This window comes from Schistocerca serialis, chromosome 3 (genome assembly GCF_023864345.2).
Source record: "Schistocerca serialis cubense isolate TAMUIC-IGC-003099 chromosome 3, iqSchSeri2.2, whole genome shotgun sequence".
Classification (NCBI taxonomy): Eukaryota; Metazoa; Arthropoda; class Insecta; order Orthoptera; family Acrididae; genus Schistocerca; species Schistocerca serialis.
Genome location: NC_064640.1, coordinates 832266399 through 832291372, shown reverse-complemented (window position 1 = coordinate 832291372; position 24974 = coordinate 832266399). Strand labels below are relative to the sequence as shown.

At 41.9% G+C, this 24974-nt stretch overlaps 1 protein-coding gene across 1 annotated transcript in view; it reads left to right on the top strand.

Annotated features, from left to right (window-relative positions):
* Positions 1–24974, top strand: part of LOC126470825 (heat shock 70 kDa protein 14-like) — a 208142-nt gene that overhangs the window by 145906 nt on the left and 37262 nt on the right. The window contains exons 5-6 of the mRNA XM_050098836.1: positions 4227–4388; positions 20314–20572. Coding sequence (XP_049954793.1) covers positions 4227–4388; positions 20314–20572 — 421 coding nt within the window. The remainder of the gene's footprint in view (positions 1–4226; positions 4389–20313; positions 20573–24974) is intronic.

The window sequence follows — 24974 nt, the reverse complement described above, 5'->3', positions numbered from 1 at the left end:
GAGGTGTTGAATAGGATTGGGGAGAAGAGAAGTTTGTGGCACAACTTGACTAGAAGAAGGGATCGGTTGGTAGGACATGTTCTTAGGCATCAAGGGATCACCAGTTTAGTATTGGAGGGCAGCGTGGAGGGTAAAAATCGTAGAGGGAGACCAAGAGAGGAATACACTAAGCAGATTGACAAGGATGTAGGTTGCAGTAGGTACTGGGAGATGAAGAAGCTCGCACAGGATAGAGTAGCATGGAGAGCTGCATCAAACCAGTCTCAGGACTGAAGACCACAACAACAAGAAGCAACTTCCCCACCCCACAAAGAACTCCTTGAAAAACAGCCAGCTAATCTGTATCCTGGTAAAGGAAGCCCCTGAATTGTCAAATTATTATGTGGTACTCCAATATACCAATAATTCCAGAATCACATCTGTAAGCAGTTTACTAACTTTATCTCTAATACCTTTTATATTTTGATGAAATATGCTAATTCCTTCTCTTCTTGGAAACATGACTTCCTCTGAATGTAAGCCTTTAGTTAGAGGGACTTCCTTTTAGCAGGTATACATATCAGCTGTCTTCACTCTAAAGTAGGTGCAGCTTCAACATCAACTACTACAGGAATTTTTCCATGAGTGATCCTACCAATACCCACTACACTGTCGTCTATAAGCTTTGCCAGCTTCCCCTTCCCATACCTTCTGAGGTGGAGGCCATGCCTAGTGAAACATGACAGAATAAATTGTCCCTCATAGTTTGGGAATATCAGTACCAGGTTTGTTGTCAATGCTCCCTTCAATTTTTCAAATGCTGTCTAAAAGTTGACTATGGAAATTCCACACCTTTTTTCAACAAATGATTCAATAGCTTAGCAATTTCGGCAAACTCGTCAATGAATTCCCATTAGTAATTACAGAACCATAAAAATGATTGAAACTGCTATGTAGTTTGTGGTGGTAAGAAAGCACATTCTATAGACGTTAGGCGTGCGTCAATTTTCACATCTTCCTCTCATTACAGAGTGTTAACTGTGCTGGATTTAGCCTCTTAAAGAATTCCTCAGACCATTGCATGTGCTCTTCCATATCCTTAGAAAATGCAATTATGTTGTTGAGATAAAAAAACAGTCTTGATTTTAATCCTCTGAGCACTCCGTCAGATACTAATAGCCTCCGAGATAGCTGGCACATTCTTCAGACCAAATGGCAGCCTAAAATATTGATAGTGACTCCAAGGGACAGTAAATGTGGTCTTTGGCCGCTCTTCCAGAACCACTTCCAACAGTGATAACCACTCCTCATACACATTGTGAAGTATTTACATTGACTTAAGTTCTCTCTAATCTCCATTATATTTAGTACAGGATGTCTGTCCGTCACCGCTCATGCAGCAAAATCTATGCTTTTTTGTTCCATTCTATGATTTTTTCAGGACTATTACAATGGTAGCTGCCCATGGACTGTAACTTGATTCAGTATTGCCCTCAGCCAGCAGTTGATCAATAAATTCTTCCAGTATAGGTTATAGGTGCCTAGGTATCCTGTACGGCTTCTTATACACTAGAGCATTGTTAACCGTTGGTATGGTATGGCGAGTTACCAGTATTGCAGGTAATGATTGATCAGGATTGAACAGGTTGACAAATCATATTAACAAGACTTTCATTGTTGACTTATCTCTTCCCTCCAAATTGTTTTACCTTCTCGCATAATGCAATTGTGTTGATGGTCTGGTTGTGGCAAAGGTCCTCAGACGACCTACCCAGATTATACTCGTCCATGATCTCCAAGTTTGCAATCTATAAGCTCATCTTATCAGAGCTAAAATCTTCCACACTTTCCAAAACCATACAATCCCCATCTATTTCCTTCACATGTACCAGGCTTCAGTGCACAATATAGTGCAACATGTCCATCTTGTTATTGCATTCCAGTACCTCTGCAACACGCATCATCTGAAGGTCAGTACCCACCCACATTTGTAACACTGAAGTTTTCTGCATTGCTTTTTAACATGGTCCATATGTCCACAGCTGTAGCATTTCACCTTTGTGTGGAAAAAGAAACACACAACCCTTATCTTGTCCTCAGGCCACAATATTGATCTCTTCCACTTGCTTAGCAGCCATAATGGTGGCAGCAAAATCCTTCGGATTTTCCATTGTCACTCTCCTTGACATGTCTGCTGGAAGTCCTCTTAAAAACACATCTGATTCCTGTTCTCCTCTTCTTGTGGAGTAATTCTGTCTGCTTCTACTTTCTGTGTAAGCTCGTACAAGTTAGCATTGATTTTCCTAATTCTGCCTATGAATGCCTCTACCAACTCGCTTCACTTTTGAGACAACCCATTAAGCTGTTCTCTAAAAAAACCTTGCGATATTCTGCTTGCGATAACGTGGTTAGTGGGCCTTCTTAAGCTGCTTAAATGTCTGTGCTTTATCCAGCACTTGATGGTACTGATGTATGCTGCTTGCATCACAACCAACTGTAATTTAGACACATCCAAGGATGTCTTGTCTGACCAACTGCCCAACCTAGCGGCAGTTTCCAGGTCATCGCTGAACATTGAGACATCCTCGGTTGCCCTACCCGAAAAAGGAGTTGCTAGATTAGCTGTGACAGGATCCACAGAAGGGATAGGTGAACTAACCAAAGCTTTTGCTTCCACTACATCCATTTGTTTATGCTCATTCTCGCTATTAAAAGTCTCCCTCTCTTTGCAAAGCTTCATTTATCTCCTTTAGCTCGGCAAACTGCCTTGCCAAGAGTTCATCCATTTCCTGGATTGTCATTGTTTCTGTTTTTGGCATTTGTGCAAACTCTTAACACACCACTCTAATGAAAGCATCAACCACAATACACACAGACACTGTTACAAGAACAAACTACACTATTCCTTATGAAGGATAATAGCCCAGTGTTGTTCAGAACACTGATGCACTTTGCGGCCATTGCTTCGTCTTGTGCTGCACACAGCTGGCACCACTCACATGCATAGGAAGTCATTCCCAGCCAAATTACAATACTGGCACCTCACTGGTTGTAAGTACCATTCCTTATAATTACCCATATACAACAGAATCCCAATCCCTGAAAAGGCAGCAGGTCATAGTTATCGGGCAGTGCCATTGGCTGGTGATGACTTCATTCATTTCTGGTTGTTTGGTTTAGTTGGCTCCGGAAGTAACAGTTTAGAATCGCAGACAGTCTAGTACCGGCTGTACAGCTGTTCTACATTCTGAGGCTCTGTCTCTTTTGCATTTTATGCTAAGGAAAAGTCAGTAACAGGGTGTAATTTTTCAGAACTGTAAAATGCAGATATTTGGTTATGTTATCTATGTAAACCAAAGTGTGTTTGCAGAGACTGTGGTAGATGTTATAGATCTTGATAATGATCTTAAACCTACATAGATGTGTGAAAAAATACTAATATAATTTAGGTGCAAATCCCCATGTCCTGTATGGGCATCCATTGTTCAGTGTGTTTATGGTGGTGAGGTATGTGGATACTTCAGACTTTTATTGAGAGAGAGAGAGAGAGAGAGAGAGAGAGAGAGAGAGAGCTGCAAAAAGGGACATAATTGAAATGTAATCATCAAATGATTCTCTTAAATTTTTTCAAATTGAGTTGATATAACAAACCAAAATCTGAACTCACTTTCAAGATGAGTGAGGTTCAAATCTCCACCTGGCCATTTTAATTTAAGTTTTCTGTGATTTCCTCTTCTCACTTCAAAGAAATGCAATAATAATTTGATTCCAGTGCCATTTCCTTCACATCTCCTCATGAGCTAATGATCTGTTCCTAATGTTCTGGGTTGACTAAATGTTAAACTTTTGTATTTCTTCCTTTTTATCTGATAAAATAAAGAAACCACATACAGAAATATGTGCATGTGTTATTCAGTTGTTTCTGCTAGGACTGTGTTATAATGAAATATGTTGTTTTAATGGTGACAGCATCTTTCAAGAACCTAGAGGACAGATGTCATGTGAGAAAATTTATGTATTCTTCTTGTTATTTTGTGTAATCCTTAATTTGGATGGTAGGATGTGGAATCAAACCTGTATACTCCCATATATAAGTTAGTCAGTTCTTGTAAATAATTACTGGGTTTAATTTTTTGTGTTTTTTTTATCCAGAAATTGAGTAATCATTGTTTAGTATAACATTGTTTGTAATTATATAATTTGTATTTATAAATAATTTATGAGTAATGATTACATACCTCCTGCAGGATGTGCCTCGTTTATCGCCTGGGGGGAGCTACAATGGATGTTACAGTTGTATTGTGCTGTGCAGGAATGTACACAGTGAAAGGCCATGTGTATAAAGCAAACTTCGGAGGGGACAAGTTCACAGAAATACTTCACGACTTTCTCGCCGAAATATTTCACCAGTGAGTTCAATTGGTCTCTGTTATTACAAGATATCTCTTCTTGACACTGTGTTATTGTAATATTGTTGATAATTACCCTATGTATGATTTGTGATCTAAAAGTAATGGAAATTTTTATTTTCGTAAAAGAATCTTTGTTTATTCATAATCGTCAGCCTTTTCAACTTCATAGTAATCCCCCTCAGATATGATACACTTACGCCAGCACTTTTTCCAATCTTGGAAGTGCTTCTGAAATTCACTTTTCGTTATGATGTTCATCTCCTTCAGTGATTCTGTTTTTATCTCATTAGTGGTGGCATAACAACGTTCTCTCATTGTTCTCATTGACCTCAGGTATAGGAAGAAGTTGCATTTGGCCATGTTTGGTGAGTATGGTGGCTGAGGCGACATAACGTTTTTGGCTTTTGCCAAAAAATCATGATCAAGCATTGAGATGTGAACGGGAGCATTATCGTGGTGCAATTTCCACGAGTAGTTTTGCCACAGTTCTGGCAGGTGTTTTTTTTTTTTTTTTTAGGACTGCTTCATGAAAACAGCACTTAACTTACAGGTAGTGTTCCTTATTGACTGTACAACCATAAGACAAGAACTCTTGATGCACTATCCAATCGTCATTGAAGAAAACAGTGAGAAGAACCTTGGCATGTGATCGAATTTGTTGAATTTTTTTCAGTCCTGGCTCTTCAGGCAGTTTCCATTGGGATGATTGGGCCTTGGTGTTGGTGTCATACCTGTTTTGTCACCTGTTTTAATCTTATTTAGAAGTTCTGGATTGTTGTCAACTTTGTTCAGCAATTCCTGAGTGAAGTCTAGGTGGCGACATTTTTGGTCAAAATTCCACGATTTTGGAGCAAACTTTGCTGCTGGTTCACGTTTAATTCCCAAAACACCCACAAAAAAAAAAAAAATATAGCTTGGCATGAGCCAAAGTATATGCTGACATCATCAGCAACATCTCTGATGGTGATTTGGTGGTTTTCCAGAGCCATTTTCTTTACTACTTCCACTTTATAAGTAATGATGTGCTAGGGCATCCAGAACGGTTACTGTCTTTGTCTTCTCAACCCTCTTTGGAATGTTCATACTCCTCATAAATTCTTGTCTTAGTCATAGTAGAGTTGCCAAAAGCCACAGTCGGTATTTCAAATGTTGTGCTACACTTTATTCAATTTTTCAAGCAAAATTTAGTGCAACAATGTGAGGAAGACATAGATTGCTACTTACTGTAAAGATAACACACTAAATTGGAGACAGGCACAGTTAAAAGACTCAAATAAGCTTTTAGCAATGGCCTTCATTGGAAAAATAGAAACACACACCATTCATTCACGCAAGCAAGCACACCTCACGCACACATGACCACCAACTCCAGCATCTTAGGTCTGACCCCAGCTGCCGGAGTTAGCGGTCAGTAGTTCATGAGGTGTGCTTGCTTGTGTGAATGAATGGAGTGTGTGTCTCTTTTGCAAAGAAGGCTGTTGCTGAAAGCGTATTTGTAAACATCTTTTAATTGTGCCTGTCTGCAACTAACAGTAAGTAGCAGTCTATCTTTTCCTATGTTGGATATTCCTGCCTAGAGTTTCCATTGTTTAAAATTTAGTGTAAATTCTTTGATCCACCTTTTTCGAAAGTAAAACATTTTCCAGGGACTCTGAAAACAAGTATAACCTTTTCGACTGTGAACAATAAAATAAATATTTAAAACAGCTGAAAATCCCAAACGTATATCAGGAACATGTGTATCAACAAGAGAAAAAAAGGAAAGAAATTGAAGATCAGATGTATGAAGCCCACGAAATAAAAAAATTCCCATTACTTTTTTTTAATCACACTTTGTATTATGTGTAGTGATGATTGTTGTCCCGCTCCTAGTAGTTGGTCATTTTGACAATATGTGCAAAATGCACTTGTCTCCTTTGAAAATATAATATTTTACTGTTAATTCTTTTCCAAACACTACAGAAGACTGCCAGTGGTGTATGAAATACAGTAATATTGTTGTTGTTGTTGTCGTGGTCTTCAGTCCTGTGACTGGTTTGATGCAGCTCTCCATGCTACTCTATCCTGTGCAAGCTTCATCATCTCCCAGTACCTACTGCAGCCTACATCCTTCTGAATCTGTTTAGTGTAATCATCTCTTGGTCTCCCTCTACGATTTTTACCCTCCACACTGCCCTCCAATACTAAATTGGTGATCCCTCGATGTCTCAGAACATGTCCTACCAATCGATCCCTTCTTCTAGTCAAGTTGTGCCACAAGCTCCTCTTCTCCCCAATTGTATTCAATAACTCCTCATTAGATATGTGATCTACCCATCTAATCTTCAGTATTCTTCTGTAGCACCACATTTCGAAAGCTTCTATTCTCTTCTTGTCTGAACTATTTATTGTCCACGTTTCACTTCCATACATGGCTACACTCCACACAGTAAATTAAGAACAGTAAATTGTCTTGGGTTTATTAATGAGTTTTCAGTGATGATGAAAAGTATTAATTGCTTTGAAATAGAATACATGTATGATGCAATTTGAAACAGTATTGAGATGTATTCATAGTCTTACGTTTGTTGTGTAAACTGTGTTACTAAACATCTAACCCACTGTTTGGCGTATGGTTCATGATTCCAGTTACAGATTGCCTATCTGATGGCTTCCAAGGGCAACAAAAATTTGACTTTCAGTATTTCATTTAATTATTGGCCAAATTTAAAACATTAGAATTCTGTCATAATTTACTCATTAAGAGGTATAAATCTTATGTTAAAAGTCGGGCACGGTAATAAAAGTCTTATAGTTAGAAATGATATACGTATCTTGAGGCAGCGTAACTCAGGGCGTGCGAGTTGTCCAGGCTATATTCACCCAGAATTTGAGAATGAGAGCACTTAGTAACTTCCAACTTCCTTTACACGTAATTTCAAATCTTTTCTAAACTTTTCTCACTTACATGTTTAATGTCAAATATATTTAACACATTAACTCGTTTGTAGAGTAATCATACAGTCTGAAACTGTTTTATACATGAGTGTTAGATTCTTTAAAGAATCTTCACTTAGGTTTACTGTTAATTACTAGGATGTGATCAGAAAATTGGCTATAGCAGTTGTCAATGCTAGTATTGCAAACCCATGCAAGGTTGCATTTATATGGTGAAATGTATTATAATGTGAGATAATGTAATGGAGAAAAACTGTGTAGCTTTAATACAGGGTGTACATAAAGTCCGGGAACACTTTCAATTATTTATTGCGTAAGAACCAAACATTGTACAGATATCATACATGTCGTCTTGAAGAGAAACCCTGTAGGTTTTTTTCCATGTATACCATGTAGTTTGGTAATTTGCCGATAGTCAGGGCTAGTCACAAACGTGGCAGGTTTTCTGTGTGTTGGAGTTCGACAAAAACGAGTGTGCTACAGCTGTTCAGTGGATGCTTAGAACCAAGTATGGTAAGAAGCCACCAACAAGGAAGGCCATTTAGCACTGGTACAACAAATTCATTAGGATGGGTTGCTTGTGCCCAGAAAAGAGAAGCATGTATGAGAGACTGGAAAGGCAATTTAATCAACCAAGATAGCATAACTCTTGTTACAGATCCTTACCATTTTGAAATGATGGGAAATATTAGCTCAGAAAATAACTGGATATGTAACCAAATATTTGCTAAGTAAATGTTGATAAATATAAATTTAAAGATAGCAGGAACCAGGGCATAAACAGTGGAATTATATCTTGATAGCAAAACGGTCAGTGTGTGACATAAACTTGAGCCCTGTGCATGATTACCCGTAAACACTATTTCTAAGTTTTTCTTTGGTTTCCTTCACTGCTTGCTCATTATACCAGTTGAATAACACCAAGGATAGGCTAGAGCCCTGTCTCTTTCCCTTCTCAATCACTTCTTCCCTTTCATGCCCTGCAACCCTTATAATTGCTATTAATCTTTCCTGGTGTTGGCTTCTACCAGTTTTTCCCTTTCGTAAATAATTTCAGTATTTTGCAACCATGAATTACTATACTGATATTTTGGTAATAGTCACACCTGTCAGCAACTGCTTCCTTTGGAATTGGAATTAGTTATTCTTCTTGAAGTTTGAAGGTATTTTGCCTGTTGTCTCATATATTTTGCACACCAGGGTGCGTAGTTTTGTCATGACTGGTTCTCAAAAGGACATCAGCAGATGTTACTGATAAAATCTACCTCAGGGGCCTTGTTTTGGCATAGATTTTTTGGTCCTAGGTCAAATCACTCTTGCAGTATCATAGCTCCCATCTCATCTTCATCTGCTTCCTTTTCCCCTTTCTATAATATTGCCTTCAACTTAATTTCCCTTGTATAGCTCATCTATATATTTCTTCCACATTTCTGCTTTCCCCCGTTTGCTTGGTACTGGTTCTCCATCTAAGCTCATGATATTCATACAGCTGCTTCTCTTTTTTTCCAAATCCCTCTTAATTTACCCGTAGGCATTATCATTCCCTTGCAAACATTTGCTCATGTCCTGGTGGAATGTCCGCCTTATAAAAATATCATAATCTAGTCAGTTACTTTATATTTTAAGATTAAAAAAGAAATATTTATAGATTTTTAATGAATTCTTCTACCAGATTCTGTAAATGCTTTAAAATTTTCAGTTAAACTTACCCCAAAAATTTAAATCTTAGGATTAGATGTCACTTTCCCAGTGAATGTCATACTAAATATTTTCAGGTTTAGGTCCATACTTGCACATCAGTAACTATTTAAGTAGTATGTTGTAAATAAAAATCTTGATGAAATTTCCATTTCTTAAATTATTTTTATGGCGTGCTTAAAGTAGCACTCATTGATAGCCCACATTACTGAAAGTGCGTTGATATTACTAAGAGTTTGGTAAAAGATGTTTTCAGGTTCTGGACCCTACTTACATATTAGTATGTATTTAAAAAGTATGTTGTTGATGCAAGTAAAGAACAAATAATGAATATTTCTGTTTAAAAATTTTTTTAGGGCAACTGTCAGGAAAAATGTGTTGGTATTGCTAGAGTTAAACAAATGTCTTCAAAATGATCATGAGTGAACATTACGTAATATTCTGGCCCCACATTTTTGAGCAACGAAGACTTACAAAAGAAAGATGAGTTACCCTAGGACATTATTCCATATGACATTATTGAATTAAAGTATGCAAAATATGTCACCTTACTGATTTGTCTCCCCAAGGTTTACAATGATTCTAAGTGCAAATGCAGCTGAACTAAGCTGTTTTAAGAGTTTCAAAATTAAATCCCTGGAATATATTGCTAGACTTACAAAGTACAACTTCTGCAGTCTTTTGTGTAGCTATGGCATTGATTGGTTGGTTATACCATCAATCCCACCAAACTTCAATTTATCTAAGAGAATGCTGCGATTCACATAATCAGATGCCTTAGATAAGTTGCAGAAAATACCAGACGGACCTATTTTATTATTTAGTGCTCGTAAAATTTGGCAAGGGAATATGTAAATGACATTCTCAGTAGAGCAACTCTTCTGAAACCCAAACTGTGGTTCGTTGAGGATATCAGTGCTGCTAAGGTGAGATAATATTCTAGAATACATCACTTTCTCAAACATTTTGGAAAATGGTGTCAGCAGTGAAGCTGGTCAGTAGTTATTGAACTGACATCTCTTTTTATCACCTTTCTTAAAGAGAGGTTTGACAACAGAATATTTCAGTCTCTTTGGAAAAATGAGTTATGTTAGTGATACATCACATATTTCAGATAAGACCAAGCTTTTTATATTGGAACAAAACTTTATAATATTGTATTGGAAACACTATCTAAACCAGATGAGCTTTTATTTTCAAGAGTATGGATAATTTTCTGAATTTCAGAAGGAGAAGTTGGTAATACATTCATATGATTGAATTTTATGAGAGTTTCAACACACTGCTGTGATTTTCCCCTTTAACTGTTTGTCCCTATACTTTCTACCAATTATTAAATGTACTTACTACCTGTGACTCATCATTACATCACTGCCATTCAGTTCAGTAGTGGTGATATCCTGTGCCTCGTTGTCCTGTCTCTCGTTTCACTGCATTCCATAAAGCCCCAAGTCTGTTGTCAGAATTACTGATTTCTGACGTGATGTGAAGGTTTCTTGAATTTTTAATAATTTTTCTTAGTAATTTTGAGTAGTTTTGTTGTGTGCAACTACAGCTGGATCAATACTTGTTCTTGCTAATAGGTACATTTTCCTTTTCCTTGAAGATGATATTTTAATCGCTGTAGTGATCCATGGTTTTCATATGGCCATTTAATATTCTTTCTAATTAGCACATATGGAAAGGTATTTTCAAATAATTAAATGAATTTATCATGGAATAGATAAAATTTAATTTAGCATTTGGTTCAGCATAAATTTCATCTCGGGTTATCTCTTTGTAAGCTGTTCTTAAAAACATCTGTTGTGGAGGCATTAATTATTCTGATTTCCACTTAAGTGTATCCATACTGTAAGGCACTAGGTAATTTATCCTAACAAACAGTGCATCATGTTCAGAGAGAGCATTTGTTACTGGGTAAACGGTATTTTTCTGGCTTCCAGCTTTAAAACCAATTAGGGTCCTACAGTCTTTATCCATCTGTGTTGGAAAGTTAATTACTGGAATCAAATTGTGTGATCCAAATAAAGTTCCCTATTTTTCCTATCAGGATCCTTTAGAAAATGTGCATTGAAGTCACCACAGACCATTAACTGCTTGCTGCTGCCTGACAGATAGCACAGTAAGGAATCCAGATTCCTTATAAATACACTCCTGGAAATTGAAATAAGAACACCGTGAATTCATTGTCCCAGGAAGGGGAAACTTTATTGACACATTCCTGGGGTCAGATACATCACATGATCACACTGACAGAACCACAGGCACATAGACACAGGCAACAGAGCATGCACAATGTCGGCACTAGTACAGTGTATATCCACCTTTCGCAGCAATGCAGGCTGCTATTCTCCCATGGAGACGATCGTAGAGATGCTGGATGTAGTCCTGTGGAACGGCTTGCCATGCCATTTCCACCTGGCGCCTCAGTTGGACCAGCGTTCGTGCTGGACGTGCAGACCGCGTGAGACGACGCTTCATCCAGTCCCAAACATGCTCAATGGGGGACAGATCCGGAGATCTTGCTGGCCAAGGTAGTTGACGTACACCTTCTAGAGCACGTTGGGTGGCACGGGATACATGCGGACGTGCATTGTCCTGTTGGAACAGCAAGTTCCCTTGCCGGTCTAGGAATGGTAGAACGATGGGTTCGATGACGGTTTGGATGTACCGTGCACTATTCAGTGTCCCCTCGACGATCACCAGTGGTGTACGGCCAGTGTAGGAGATCGCTCCCCACACCATGATGCCGGGTGTTGGCCCTGTGTGCCTCGGTCGTATGCAGTCCTGATTGTGGCACTCACCTGCACGGCGCCAAACACGCATACGACCATCATTGGCACCAAGGCAGAAGCGACTCTCATCGCTGAAGACGACACGTCTCCATTCGTCCCTCCATTCACGCCTGTCGCGACACCACTGGAGGCGGGCTGCACGATGTTGGGATGTTGGGGCGTGAGCGGAAGACAGCCTAACGGTGTGCGGGACCGTAGCCCAGCTTCATGGAGACGGTTGCGAATGGTCCTCGCCGATATCCCAGGAGCAACAGTGTCCCTAATTTGCTGGGAAGTGGCGGTGCGGTCCCCTACGGCACTGCGTAGGATCCTACGGTCTTGGCGTGCATCCGTGCGTCGCTGCGGTCCGGTCCCAGGTCGACGGGCAATTCCCTCCTGTTGCTCCCGCATCGCCTACCTCGGGAGCACTGCCCCACCAACCATCGGGGACACCAGCCCCACTTCTCAGCTGGAGAAGTGTAAGTCTTCTTCGGCTCCTCTCGCCAGGAAGGGATCCCTTCGGTCACTCCCTTCGCAGCTTTCTGCTAGTGGGAAAGATGATGCCGCCAGTGGCCGAAGTGCCCAAAAGTAGCTGGTTGTAGGGTTTCACAATCATCCTGAGTCCCAGAGACTGAATTAGTGAAACCCTCTCAGCCAGAGAGACCCAAGGAGCAGAGAGGAAAGTCCACAAAGAAGACCTCTATGACCAAGGAAATTGTGGTGGCACCCACACCACCGCTACCTACAAGGTCTGCATCTGGGGATGAGGTGGAGATGCTCGCATCTGCTGAGGACCTACACTATTGGCCATAAAAATTGCTACACCACGAAGATGACGTACTACAGACCCGAAATTCAACTGACAGGAAGAAGGTGCTGTGATATGCAAATGATAAGCTTTTCAGAGCATTCACACAAGGTTGGCACCGGTGGTGACACCTACAACGTGCTGACATGAGGAAAGTTTCCAACCAATTTCTCATACACAAACAGCAGTAGACCGACGTTGCCTGGTGAAACGTTGTTGTGATGCCTCGTGTAAGGAGGAGAAATGCGTACCATCACTTTTCCGACTTTGATAAAGGTCGGATTGTAGCCTATCGCGCTTGCAGTTTATCGTATTACTACATTGCTGCTCGCGTTGGTCGAGATCCAATGACTGTTAGCAGAATATGGAATCGGTGGGTTCAGGAGTGTAATACGGAACGCCATGCTGGATCCCAGTGGCTTCGTATCACTAGCAATCGAGAAGACAGGCATCTTATCCGCATGGCAGTAACGGATCATGCAGCCATGTCTCGATCCCTGAGTCAACGGATGGGGACGTTTGCAAGACAACCACCATCTGCATGAACACTTCGACGTTTGCAGCAGCATGGACTATCAGCTCGGAGACCATGACTGCGGTTACCCTTGACGCTGCATCACAGACTGGAGCGCCTGCGAATGTGTACTCAACGACAAACCTTGGTGCACGAATCGCAAAACATCATTTTATCGGATGAATTCAGGTTCTGTTTACAGCATCATGATGGTCGCATCCGTGTTTGGCGACATCACGCTGAAAGCACATTGGAAGCGTGTATTTGTCATTGCCATACTGGCGTATCACCCGGCGTGATGGTATGGGCTGCCATCGGTTACACGTCTCGGTCACACCTTGTTCACATTGACGGCACTTTGAACAGTGGACGTTACATCCCAGATGTGTTACGACCCGTGGCTCTACCCTTCATTCGATCCCTGCAAAACCCTACATTTCAGCAGGATAATGCGCAACCGCATGTTGCAGGTCCTGTACAGGCCTTTCTGGATACAGAAAATGTTCGACTGCTGCCCTGGCCACCACATTCTCCAGATCTCTCATCAATTGAAAACATCTGGTCAATGGTGGCCAAGCAACTGGCTCGTCACAATACACCAGTCACTACTCTTGATGAACTGTGGTATTGTGTTGAAGCTGCATTGTCAGCTGTACCTGTACATGCCATCCAAGCTCTGTTTGACTTAATGCCCAGGCATATCATGGCCGTTATAACAGCCAGAGGTGATTGTTCTGGGTACTGATTTCCCAGTCTCATGATGTCATCCTTCAGTGGAATCACGGTGACTTTTTCCACCGCCTGGCTGAGCTACGGCAACTGTTAAGCTTGACACCTGCTATCTGCATTGCACTTCAGGAAACCTGGTTCCCGGCAATGCGGACCCCATCCCTCCATGGCTATAAGGGATATTACAGGAACCGTAGCAACTATAATAATGTGTCAGCTGGAGTTTGCATTTATGTCCTAAACTCAGTAGGCCGTCAGCATAAGGGCGACACAGGAAATAACTGTCTGCAATGTATATCTTCCTCCACATGGTGCAATACCCCTGAATGTATTAGCTGCACTGATTAATCAACTTCCTAAACCTTTCCTACTTTATGGATATTTTAACACCCATAACCCCTTGTGGGGTGGCACCGTGCTTAGTGGCCAAGGCAGTGATGTCGAAGCTTTAGTGTCTCAGTTCGACCTCTTCCTCGTAAATACTGGGGCCACCACACATTTTATTGTGGCTCATGGTAGTTACTCAGCCATTGATTTATCCATTTGCAGCCCAGGACGTCTCCCATCTATCCACTGGAGAGCACATGACGACCTGTGCAGTTGTGACCACTTCCCCATCTTCCTGTCACTGCCCTGGCATCAGGCCAACGGTCACTTATCCAGATGGGTTTTTAAACAAGGTGGACTGGGAAACTTTCACCTCTGTGGGCACCATTGACTCTCCCCCACAGGGTAACATGGGTGTGATGGTTGAGCAGGAGACTACAACAGTCGTTAATGCAGAGGAAAATGCAATCCCTCGCTCTTTTAGATGCCCCCTAGGTGGTTGACAGAAGTCACTGAGGCAATTAAGGAGCATCAGCGAGCTCTACAGCAGCATAAGTGGCACCCTTCCCTGGATCACCTCATAGCCTTTAAGCGGCTCCTTGTCGGCGTTCGCCAGATTATCAAATTATGGATGGAGGAGTGTTGGGAGAGATAAGTCTCATCCATTGGATGCCGTACGTCACTTTCCCAAGTCTGGACGAAGATCAGACGTCTTTTTTGTACCAGATCCCAACAAGTGTCCCTGGCATTAACATCAATGGTGTGTTGTCAACCGGCGCTAACGCGATTGCTGAGCACTATGCTTGAGGCTCTGCTTCGGTGATCTAACCCCCCCCCCCCCCCCCCCTTTTGCACCCTTAAACGGTGGATGGAAAGGAAAGCCCTCTCGTTCGCTACACCCCACAGTGAACCCTATAATGCCCCATTTACATAGTGGGAGCTCCTCAGTGCCCTTGCACATTGCCCTGACACGGCTCCTGGGCCAGATCAAATCCATGGTCAGATGATTAAACGTCTCTCATCTGACTACAAGTGACATCTCCTTGTCATCTTCAATCGGATCTGGTGCGTCTCGTCTTTCCATCCCAGTGGTGGGAGAGCACCATCATTCTGATGCTTAAACTTGGTAAAAACCCGCCTGAAGTGGATAGCTATCGGACCATCAGCCTCACCAATGTTCTTTGTAAGCTCCTGGAGTGTATGGTGTGTCTGTGGTTGTGTTGGCTCCTGGAGTCACGTGGTCTACTGACTCCATGCCAGGGCGGCTTCCGCCAGGGTTGCTCTAACACTGATAATCTTGTGTCCCAAGAGTCTGCCATCCGAACAGCCTTTTCCAGATGCATACACCTAGGTGCCGGCTTGTTTGATTTACAAAAAGCATATGACACCACCTGGCAACATCATATCCATGCCACATTATACAAGTGTGGTCTCAGAGGTCCACTCCTGTTTTTTTATCCAAAATTTCCTGACACTTCATACTTTCCGTGTCCAGGTTGATGCCTCCCATAGTTCGCCCCATTTCCAGGAGAGAGGGGTCCCGCAGGGCTCCGTATTGAGTGTATCTCTATCTTTAGTGGCCGTTAATGGCGTAGCAGCAGCTGTAGGGCCATCCGTCCCACTGTCTCTGTATGCAGACGACTTCTGAATTTCACACTGTTCCACCAGTATTGGTGTTGCTGAGTGGTGCCTACAGGGTGCCATCCACAAGGCGCAGTCATGGGCTCTAGCCCACGGTTTCCATTTTTCGGCCGCAAAGTCGTGTATAATGCACTTCTGTTGGTGTTGTATTGTTCATCTGGAACCAGAACTTCACCTTAATGTCGATCCACTCACTGTAGTGGAGACATATCGATTCTTAGAACTGTTTTTTGACGCCCGATTGACGTGGCTTTCTCAACTTAGTCACCTTAAGCAGAAATGCTGGCAGCACCTCAATGCCCTTCGCTGCCTGAGCAACACCAATTGGGGTGCAGATCGCTGTACGCTACTGCAGCTCTACAGAGCCCTTGTTCAATCCCGCCTTGAGTAAGGGAGTCTGGTTTATGGTTCGGCTGCACCCTCAGCATTGCGTTTGCTCGACCCAGTGCACCACTGTGGCGTTTGCCTAGTGACAGACACTTTTAGGACGAGTCTGGTGAATAGTGTCCTGGTGGAGGCCGGAGTCCCTCCATTGCAGGTTAGGCGTGCACAGTTGCTCTCCAGTTACATTGCATACGTTTGTAGTTCTCTTGCGCATCTGAATTTCGGTCTCCTTTTCCTGCCCGTGGCGGTTCATCTCCTGCATCGGCGGCCCAGGTCAGGGCTTACACTTGCAGTTCGTGTTCAAACCCTTCTGTCTGAACTTCAGTTGTTACCTTCACCACCTACACTTGAGGTTCATTCAGTCGTGTACATCTAGGCTGCAGCTTCGATTCTCGTCATGTACCGGGGCCATGAAGTGGTTTACACCGATGGCTCGATGGCTAATGGTCATGTTGGCTTTGCCTATGGTCACGGAGGACATATAGAGCAGCATTCCTTGCGTGATGGCTGCAGTGTTTTCACTGCAGAGCTGGCGGCCATATCTCGTGCTCTTGAGCACATCCACTCATGCCCAAGTGAGTCATTTATCCTGTGTACTGATTCCTTGAGCAGTCTACAAGCTACTGACCAGTGCTACCCTCATCATCCTTTGGTAGCGACCATCCAGGAGTCCGTCTATGCCCTGGAATGGTCCAGTCATTCAGTGGTGTTTGTCCGGACCCCAGGTAAAGTAGGAATCCCAGGCAATGAATTTGCCGACAGGTTGGCTAAACGGGCTATGCAGAAACCGCTTATGGAGATCGGCTTCTCTGAAACTGACCTGAGCTCAGTATTACGCCGCAAGGTTTTGTGGCTTTGGGAGACAGAATGACATAACCTCAGTACGCACAGCAAGCTGCGTGCCCTTGAGGAAACTACGAATGTGTGTAAGACCTCTGTGCGTGCCTCTGCGTGCCCTTAAGGAAACTACGAATGTGTGGAAGACTTCTGTGCATGCCTCTCACAGGGACTCTGTGTTTCTCTGTCGGCTCCGCATTGGCCATACGTGGCTGTCTCATGGTTACCTCCTCCTTCGTGATGACCCACCTCAGTGTCACTGTGGCTCACAAATGAAGTCGTCCATCTCTTGCCGGACTGCTCACTTTCCGCCGCTCTGCAGCGGACTTTTAACCTTCCCAGCACCCTACCTTCAGTGTTGGGCAATAATGCCTCAACAGCAGCTTTAGTTTTACATTTTATTCTTGAGGGTGTGTTTTATCATTTTCTCCAAGTTTTAGCACATGTCCTTCATCCCTGTGTGTCCTCCACCCTCGTGCTTTCAGGGTGGGGGTTTTAATGTGTTGCAGAGTGGCTGGCTTTTCCTTTTTATCCTCATTGTCAGCCAGCCATGGTAACGTGCTTTTTTGATTTAAGATCTTCTACCTGTTTTTTGCGTCTTTGTGGTTTTCTTGTCCCCTTTTGTCCATTTAAGTGTGTTGACCTTCAGTCGTTGTCATTTTTCCTTTCATTCTGTTTGGTCTTGTCTCATTGTCTTACTCTCACCCTTGTGGCATTGTTTCCTTTGGAACAGTGGACCGATGACCTCATAGTTTGGTCCCTTCCTCACTCTTTTAAACCAACCAACTAGGCCACTCTTTGTGCAGTCTGTTGATTACTGGCTTGCCCAGCATTATTTGTGCCAGGTTCACTTAATTGGTACACTACATGGCTATGACAATTGAAACATAATGTCCTCCCTCTCTCTAAAAAAAAAAAGAAGAAGAAGAAAAGACTTTATAGATGTGTGCTGATGGGATGGATGACCATTGAGGCGAAATGGTCGTTAGTGGTAACCTCAGGTGAACCTGCCACACCGTAGTTTGATAACACCTACATAGGCAGTCAGTGCTCTCTATCTGGGTGGACTTTACAGAACCCAAGCTGTTTGTGGGAATGCGTGTGGATCCCAACTAAGACGAAAGAAATATCTCCACGTTATGGGTGGGTCATTAGCAGTCACCAAAACCCTCTGGAACTGCACCAGGAAATTGAACTTTGATCATTGTTGAAAGGCACAATCTTGTCAGAATGTCTTTGTTGTGGAGTAGAAAAACACGATACCCTCAGCTACCATAAGGCCTTGTAAGTTGTAGGGACGTCATGGACATTGACACTGCTGAACTGAAAAAGTAGTGGGGAATCGGAAGCATAACAGAAGAGAGGAATTTGATGATGTAAGTGAATGGTGAACTGTAGAGAACTGTTGCCTTCATCGTAACATTCAGTTGGCTATCCTAGAACTCATCAAGGTTTTATTTATTATACTAAAAGTAAAACTATAGGTACCCAATCTAATGTGGTGCTACAAATGCCAATGGTGTGGTAACACCACAGGAAAGACACCTTCAAAGCCAGGACATTATGTTCAGTGCCAGACTTCTGTCTAAATTGCTCAGATAGTCAGCTGCTAGGGGCAGGCATTGCGTGGTATTTTTAGAAGAAACGAAAATTAAAAAAATTATGTTGGTCTTTAAAATTTCCTGTACTGAGAAAGAAATAACATAATACCTTGCAACCTCCTCTGTTCTGCATCTACATACATACTCTGCAGGCCACCTAATGGTGCCTGACAGAGGGTAACTTGTACGAATGTTAGTCATTTGCTTTCCTGTTCCACTTGCAAACAGAGTGAGGGGAAAATGACTGTTCATATGCTACCATACGAGTCCTAATTTCTTTTACATTGTCTGTGCAGTCCATATGTGATGCTATGTTGGTGGCAGTAGAATTGTTCTGCAGTTGGCTGCAGATGCTGATTCTCTAAGTTCTCTCAGTAGTGTTTCGGGAAAAGAATGCCAGCTTTCCTCCGGGGATTACCGTGTGGGTTCACGAAGTATCTCTGCAATACTTTCATGTTGATTGAACCTACTGGTAACAAATCTACCGACACGCTTTTGAATTGCTTTGATATCTTCCTTTAATCCATCCTGATGTGGATCCCAAACACTCTAGCAGTACTCAATAATGGGTCTCACAAGTGTTCTATATACTATCGCCTGCCTCCCCCCCCCCCCCCCTCCCCCGTTTCCAGGGAAGAGAATGTTTTTATCACTTATATGAATGATATTCCATAACAGAATATTTGTTTGTAACCTATATAAAATCAGGTCACAGATATCAGGATATTTAGACTCAAAACTAAAGAAAATCCACTTCCGAACAACACTGTCTTCCATGCTCATGTGCAGTCAGGTGTCTGCTTATATGAACGTGGTCTCCTGTATAACGGACTTGTAAGAACTTTACAGTTAGTTGGCTAGTTTTTGAAGCGATCGTCTCTGAAGCTGGGTGTTTTGCATTGAAATGCAATTTTGGCGTTATTTTTGAATAGACTCATCATTGATTTTGAAGGATATTATTGCGTTTTACTTAACAACGTGTACTCATTTTATGGAAGCTTTAATGCTGCTTGGAAGTCCATGGACTTGGCTGTCTTTTAATCTAGGTACCTTAAATATCCTGTTAAATCATTGGGTCTTATCAATTGGTATGAGCCTCTTATGGTGGCTGTGAACCAGCACACAATTAAGTTTTGCCCTTTCATTTTTTTTCCCCCTTTTTGTCATCTCTGCCTTTTGTGGTGCTACAATAAATGCAGAACACCATGTATTAAGATATACAGTCTAAATGTGTGTATTTTTAAACAGTGGAGACATTGGGCCATAGTGTGTAGATGGAGGGGGGGCGGGGAGGAGAGAGAGAGAGAGAGAGAGAGAGAGAGAGAGAGAGAGAGAGAGAGAGAGATTGTCTACATCTGACAAAGGACTTAGTATTTTAGCTTACAGTGTCAAACAGTCTTCTTTCAGTGTGCCTGTTTGCCACCAAGCACCTCCCATATGTGGTGAGTAGTAATCTATCTTTTTGATATGTAATTATCAGTTCCCTTAATTCTACTATAGAGTTTCTTATTGGAACACATCAAAAACTGAGCAGTTGTTGTGGTGAAAAACTACTATAACAACCTTAACTGTTCGCTTTCCAATTTTTTAATAAAAGAAGGAACACTGACTAGTGATACCATTATTCAATATGTGTGGGCCATTTAAACATAATACTTTCTTCTTATTGCAGAAAATGGAAGTTGGATCCAAATGATAGTCAGCGTGCTATGGCTAAATTGAACAATGCTGCAGAGCAGTGCAAACACATTTTGTCCACAATGAGTACAGCTCATTGTTTTATTGAGTCTCTGTGCGAAGGAACAGACTTCAGCTACAATGTGACGAGAGCACGATTTGAAAATTTGATTAGTGCAGCTGTGAAAATGTGCACTGCCCCCATAGAAGAAGCACTGAGCCAAGCAGGTATCGATTGCAGAGACATAAACAAGGTGAGTCATCTGGTAGAGTTACTACCATTTTACAACATCACCCTTTCTCCATCCCTTCCCCAATCCCTCATACCCTTCCGTGCCCCCAACCCTCCCTTTTACCATTCCTTTTTGCACTGTGTAACAATTCTGAGTCAGGTGTTTCTTCTTGTGATAATGCTCATGTTCTATTTCTAATTTTTTTTTTAATTTTATTATACTGTATTACTCTTCTGTGTCAGTGATTCAAGGCAGTTGAATTTTCAAGCTCTATGTCTACATACGTACTCGGCAAGCCATCTTATGGTGCATGACAGAAGGTACCTTGTACCAACACTAATCATTTCCTTTCCTGTCCACTTGCAAATAGAGCAAGGGAAAAAGCAACTGTCTACGTGCCTCCATATGAACTGTACTATCTCTTATCTTATTGTCATGGTCCTTAAGCAAAATGTACTACATTGATGGCAGCAGAATCATTCTTCAGTCAGCAGCAAATGCTGATTCTTTGACTTTTCTCAATAGTATTTCACAAAAAGAATGTGGTCTTCCCTCCAGGGATTTCCATTTCAGTTCACGAAGCACCTTAGTAATAATCATTTGTTGATCGAACCTACTGGTAACAAACCAAGCAGCCTGCCTGTGAATTGCTTCGATGCTTCCTTTTATGCAACCTGGTGGGGATCCCAGACACTCGAGCAGTACTCAAGAATGGGTTGTACTAGTATTCTATACTTGGTCTCCTTTATGGATGAACCATACATTCCACACAATATTAGGCAAGTGTACTAGTTTCTTTGGCTCTTCATTGTATGTCACAGATGCAAGGTGGTGGTGGTGGTGGTGGTGGTGGTGGTGGTGGTGATGATGATGATTTTACATTATTCTCCAGTTCTTTTCACTTACCTATGTTTCCTGTTAGGAAACACTGTGTGTGTGTGTGTGTGTGTGTGTGTGTGTGTGTGTGTGTGTGTGTGTGTGTGTGTAAATTCTCAAAATATGTGAATGCATAATGTTTGCCTAAAAGAACAGACACCACGGTGCAGAATCTGCAGCTATGAAAAATTATATGTAAATTGAAGGGGGATAACTGCTGTCAGCTGCCGCAGGACGTTAAGTGGAATTGGTGGCGATGAGCGAGAATGTACTGGACCGAGACTCAAATCTGGGCTCTCCTGCATACTAGACAGGTGCAGTAACCACTGAACCATCCGGGACACAGTGTGAAATTTAAACTTCTGTGATTTCTCCAAATAAATGTAGGCAAATGCCAGAACGGTTCCCCTGAAAAGGATGTGGGCTATTTCGTTCCCGATACCTGCATACACTGAGCTCGTACTCTCACTTCCTTGTCATTGGTGGGCTATAAGACCCTAATCTTCACTTCTTCTTTTATTTACCATGAGTATTGCTGTCTAGTGTATACCAGCAGCAAGTGCAAGGCAAATAAATGAGAATATTAGTTCATATGTCTTAGCTGCTTCAGTTCAATTGTCAAGATTTTCAGCTCCGATTAGTCTGTCGCAAGCTGTGCTGCTGTATGTAAGAAAGCAAAATGAGTGAACTGTGGAAGCGCTCAGTATTTTTAGATATGTTGGTCACAGAATATGGGAAGTAGGCAGAACTTAAGAGCTCTTTTTTTTTTATATAGTGCATTTTGCGTGATCTCAAGTTGATTATGGTTGTGTGATGTGTCAGTATGCTCAGTCATTCTAGATGAAAACCTGTGAAGCAGTCAATCATGCGGAAATAGTGTTAGCCACCAAACCTTTTATGATCAGCTCCACTGTATGCTCTGAGGCTAGCAAACCACCTCTTGTAATTGCATAGCAGCTCATCATGGTGTGAGAAGATTATAAAGTTTCCTCAGTGCAGAAGATTTGTGAGCACGTATCGAGCCTTTGGAATACATAGAAGTCAGGGGAAGCTCATGGAGGCCAGACGGATTGAACTTTAAAAAGGTAAGTAGGTTATTAGTAAATGTTACTACATGCGACATAGGGTGAACCTTCCATCTACTAGCCACAATTACAAGAATTGTGCAATTGAACATCTCACAGACAAAGTTGTAATTGCCGCATGTGCCTTTAGAGTTGTTACCAATGCAGAATGTAAAATTTGTTAATCAAACTCTAGAACCTGACCTAATCCATTCCCTGGAATGATTTATTGCTGTGCAGGAAGGGGTCATTTCAGCCAAGCACTTAATGCAACACGTAGAGCATTTCAGAGAAGGATGACGACATATGACAATGATTGTGAGTGCTGCAGTACCAAGTGCCACAGTGGCTCTGACTCTGGTGCATGTAGCTTTTATTCTTTTGAGGTGGAGAGCCAGTCATCAGCATAAACCACCAATACTCCAGGTTTTAGTAGACTGGATCCATAGAGCATAAGAGAGAGTGAGAGTATAACTTTGTAGTGTGAATGCAGAGTAGGTGTAAATTTAGGATTAAGAAAAAAGGAAGCACTGGGACAAGCCATGAAGGTTTAAATTGCCAGAAGTGAAAACAAGTGCAAAAAGAAGACTTCTAAGCAAATAGCAATAAGCAGCTTAGTAAGAAAGATTTGATGCCGTATCTAACACGTCAGCAACTTGCTAGTTGTTTTGGGTATAAAATTTATTTGTAATTTGTACAAACAAGTAGTGTGATATGAAAATGGTGCGTCTTGTTCGTGTGTGTGTGTGTGTGTGTGTGTGTGTGTGTGTGTGTGTAAGGGGGGGTGGGGGGTGCTTGTAAAGTAGTATAACACAATATAGTTAGCCTTACTCAAATTCAAAAAAGCCATCGTATGTAGTAAAGGCAACTATTTAATATCGGAAGAATTTTTTAATTAATATTGTATTTAACTTTTCTTGCAATATAAGAGACACAGATAAATAACATGTACACTACCAGAAAAAAAACTTTAATAATGAATGTAAAGTACATTCTTTTTGAAGCATGCAGAATGTTTTTAGATCTTCACTAATTTGTCAGGTCCTTTCTCTCCTAAATTATTTCTTAATTTTGACCAAAGAAGCCAGTAGGTGGAGAAGATCCTCTCAATGGATGCAGTGCTAGCAGGGCAAGAAAAGGGGCCTAATAAAGTAATTGTAAGAATTGGTTACATTTTGAATAAGTTAATAATAGGAATTTTAATTGAACTATCGTCAATGTGAAAAATAGAAAAAACAATAACACCCACAAAAACTAAATTTGACCCACTGGGTTGGATTTTTTTTTTTTTTTTTTTTTTTAAATACCTATGTTTATCTCAACTCTTATGTATGGCCATATTAGAGTAAATCTGAGCAGTGCATTGCCACAGCTATGAAAGCAGGCGAGCACGGGATGTTGTCACTGTAATAATTCAACAAGGCCAGTGCAGTGTTTTGATGTAGATTAGCTTGTTGAAACAGTGAACTCAGCAGTACTGCATATACTAATGCAGCAAAGGGCAAGGCAGTTGTCCAAACTGACAGTGGCAGTGGATTTTTTGGATACGTGACTGATAGTGCTGCATATGCATGAATGAATGGTGCACTGCTATTGACAATAAGTACAAGTAATTCTTGTAATGGATTTATTCTTAGTCTTGCAGCCAAATTGGGGCGACAGGGTTTTGCCAAATGAGGATACCACGTGGACCTGCCAATAAAAAGTCACTGGTTTGAGGCCACAGATGGACAACAGCTCTATACACTAAGTCCCTCCCCACAATTAGTCCCAATTTGCAGTGGACTACACCAGGTTATCTCCAGTAGCATGGCTGACCACTGCTCAGAGTGCAGCAGGTATCCACACTAGGCATCTTCACATGGTAGGCATCCCCTACTGTGACTCAGCTGAGTGTCAGCCGGGGCCACACAGCATCGTCAAGAACATGCTGCAAACGCTCGGGGCAAAAGCCGCATCAGTATTGTGTGGAATGTGAGCAGCCAGCACAGTGGAATTCAGTGGCCAGCTGGCCACTGATAGAGTCTATCGAGCAGCTGAGATGCCTCAATGTAAGAACTTGTTAGATTTGCAGCTGCCTTTCCCTGGAACCTCTCGGGCTCCCACCTCGCCTCCGTCGCCTGTTTGCACCTTGCTGGCTTGTAGCCACTCCACCCTGCACCAGGGAACACTGTAGTTAGCACACTGGATTCATATTCAGAAGGACCAGAATTCAAATCGACATCGAGCCATCCACATTTAGGGTTGTCATAGTCCCTCCCTCTCCCCCTCTGAAATAGATATAGCATTTGCTGGGATTGTTCGTTACAGAAAAGCTTGTCCTATTTCCTTCCTCATTTTGATCATATCTGTGCTTGTGTTCTCTCTCTCAAATTACAATGAACGGTACATTGCAATCTATTATCTTCCTTTTCCTTTCTTTGTGGTTTTTGAGGAGGACAATGAGTGCTATTGCATCAGTTGTCACTTTGATTCCATACTAA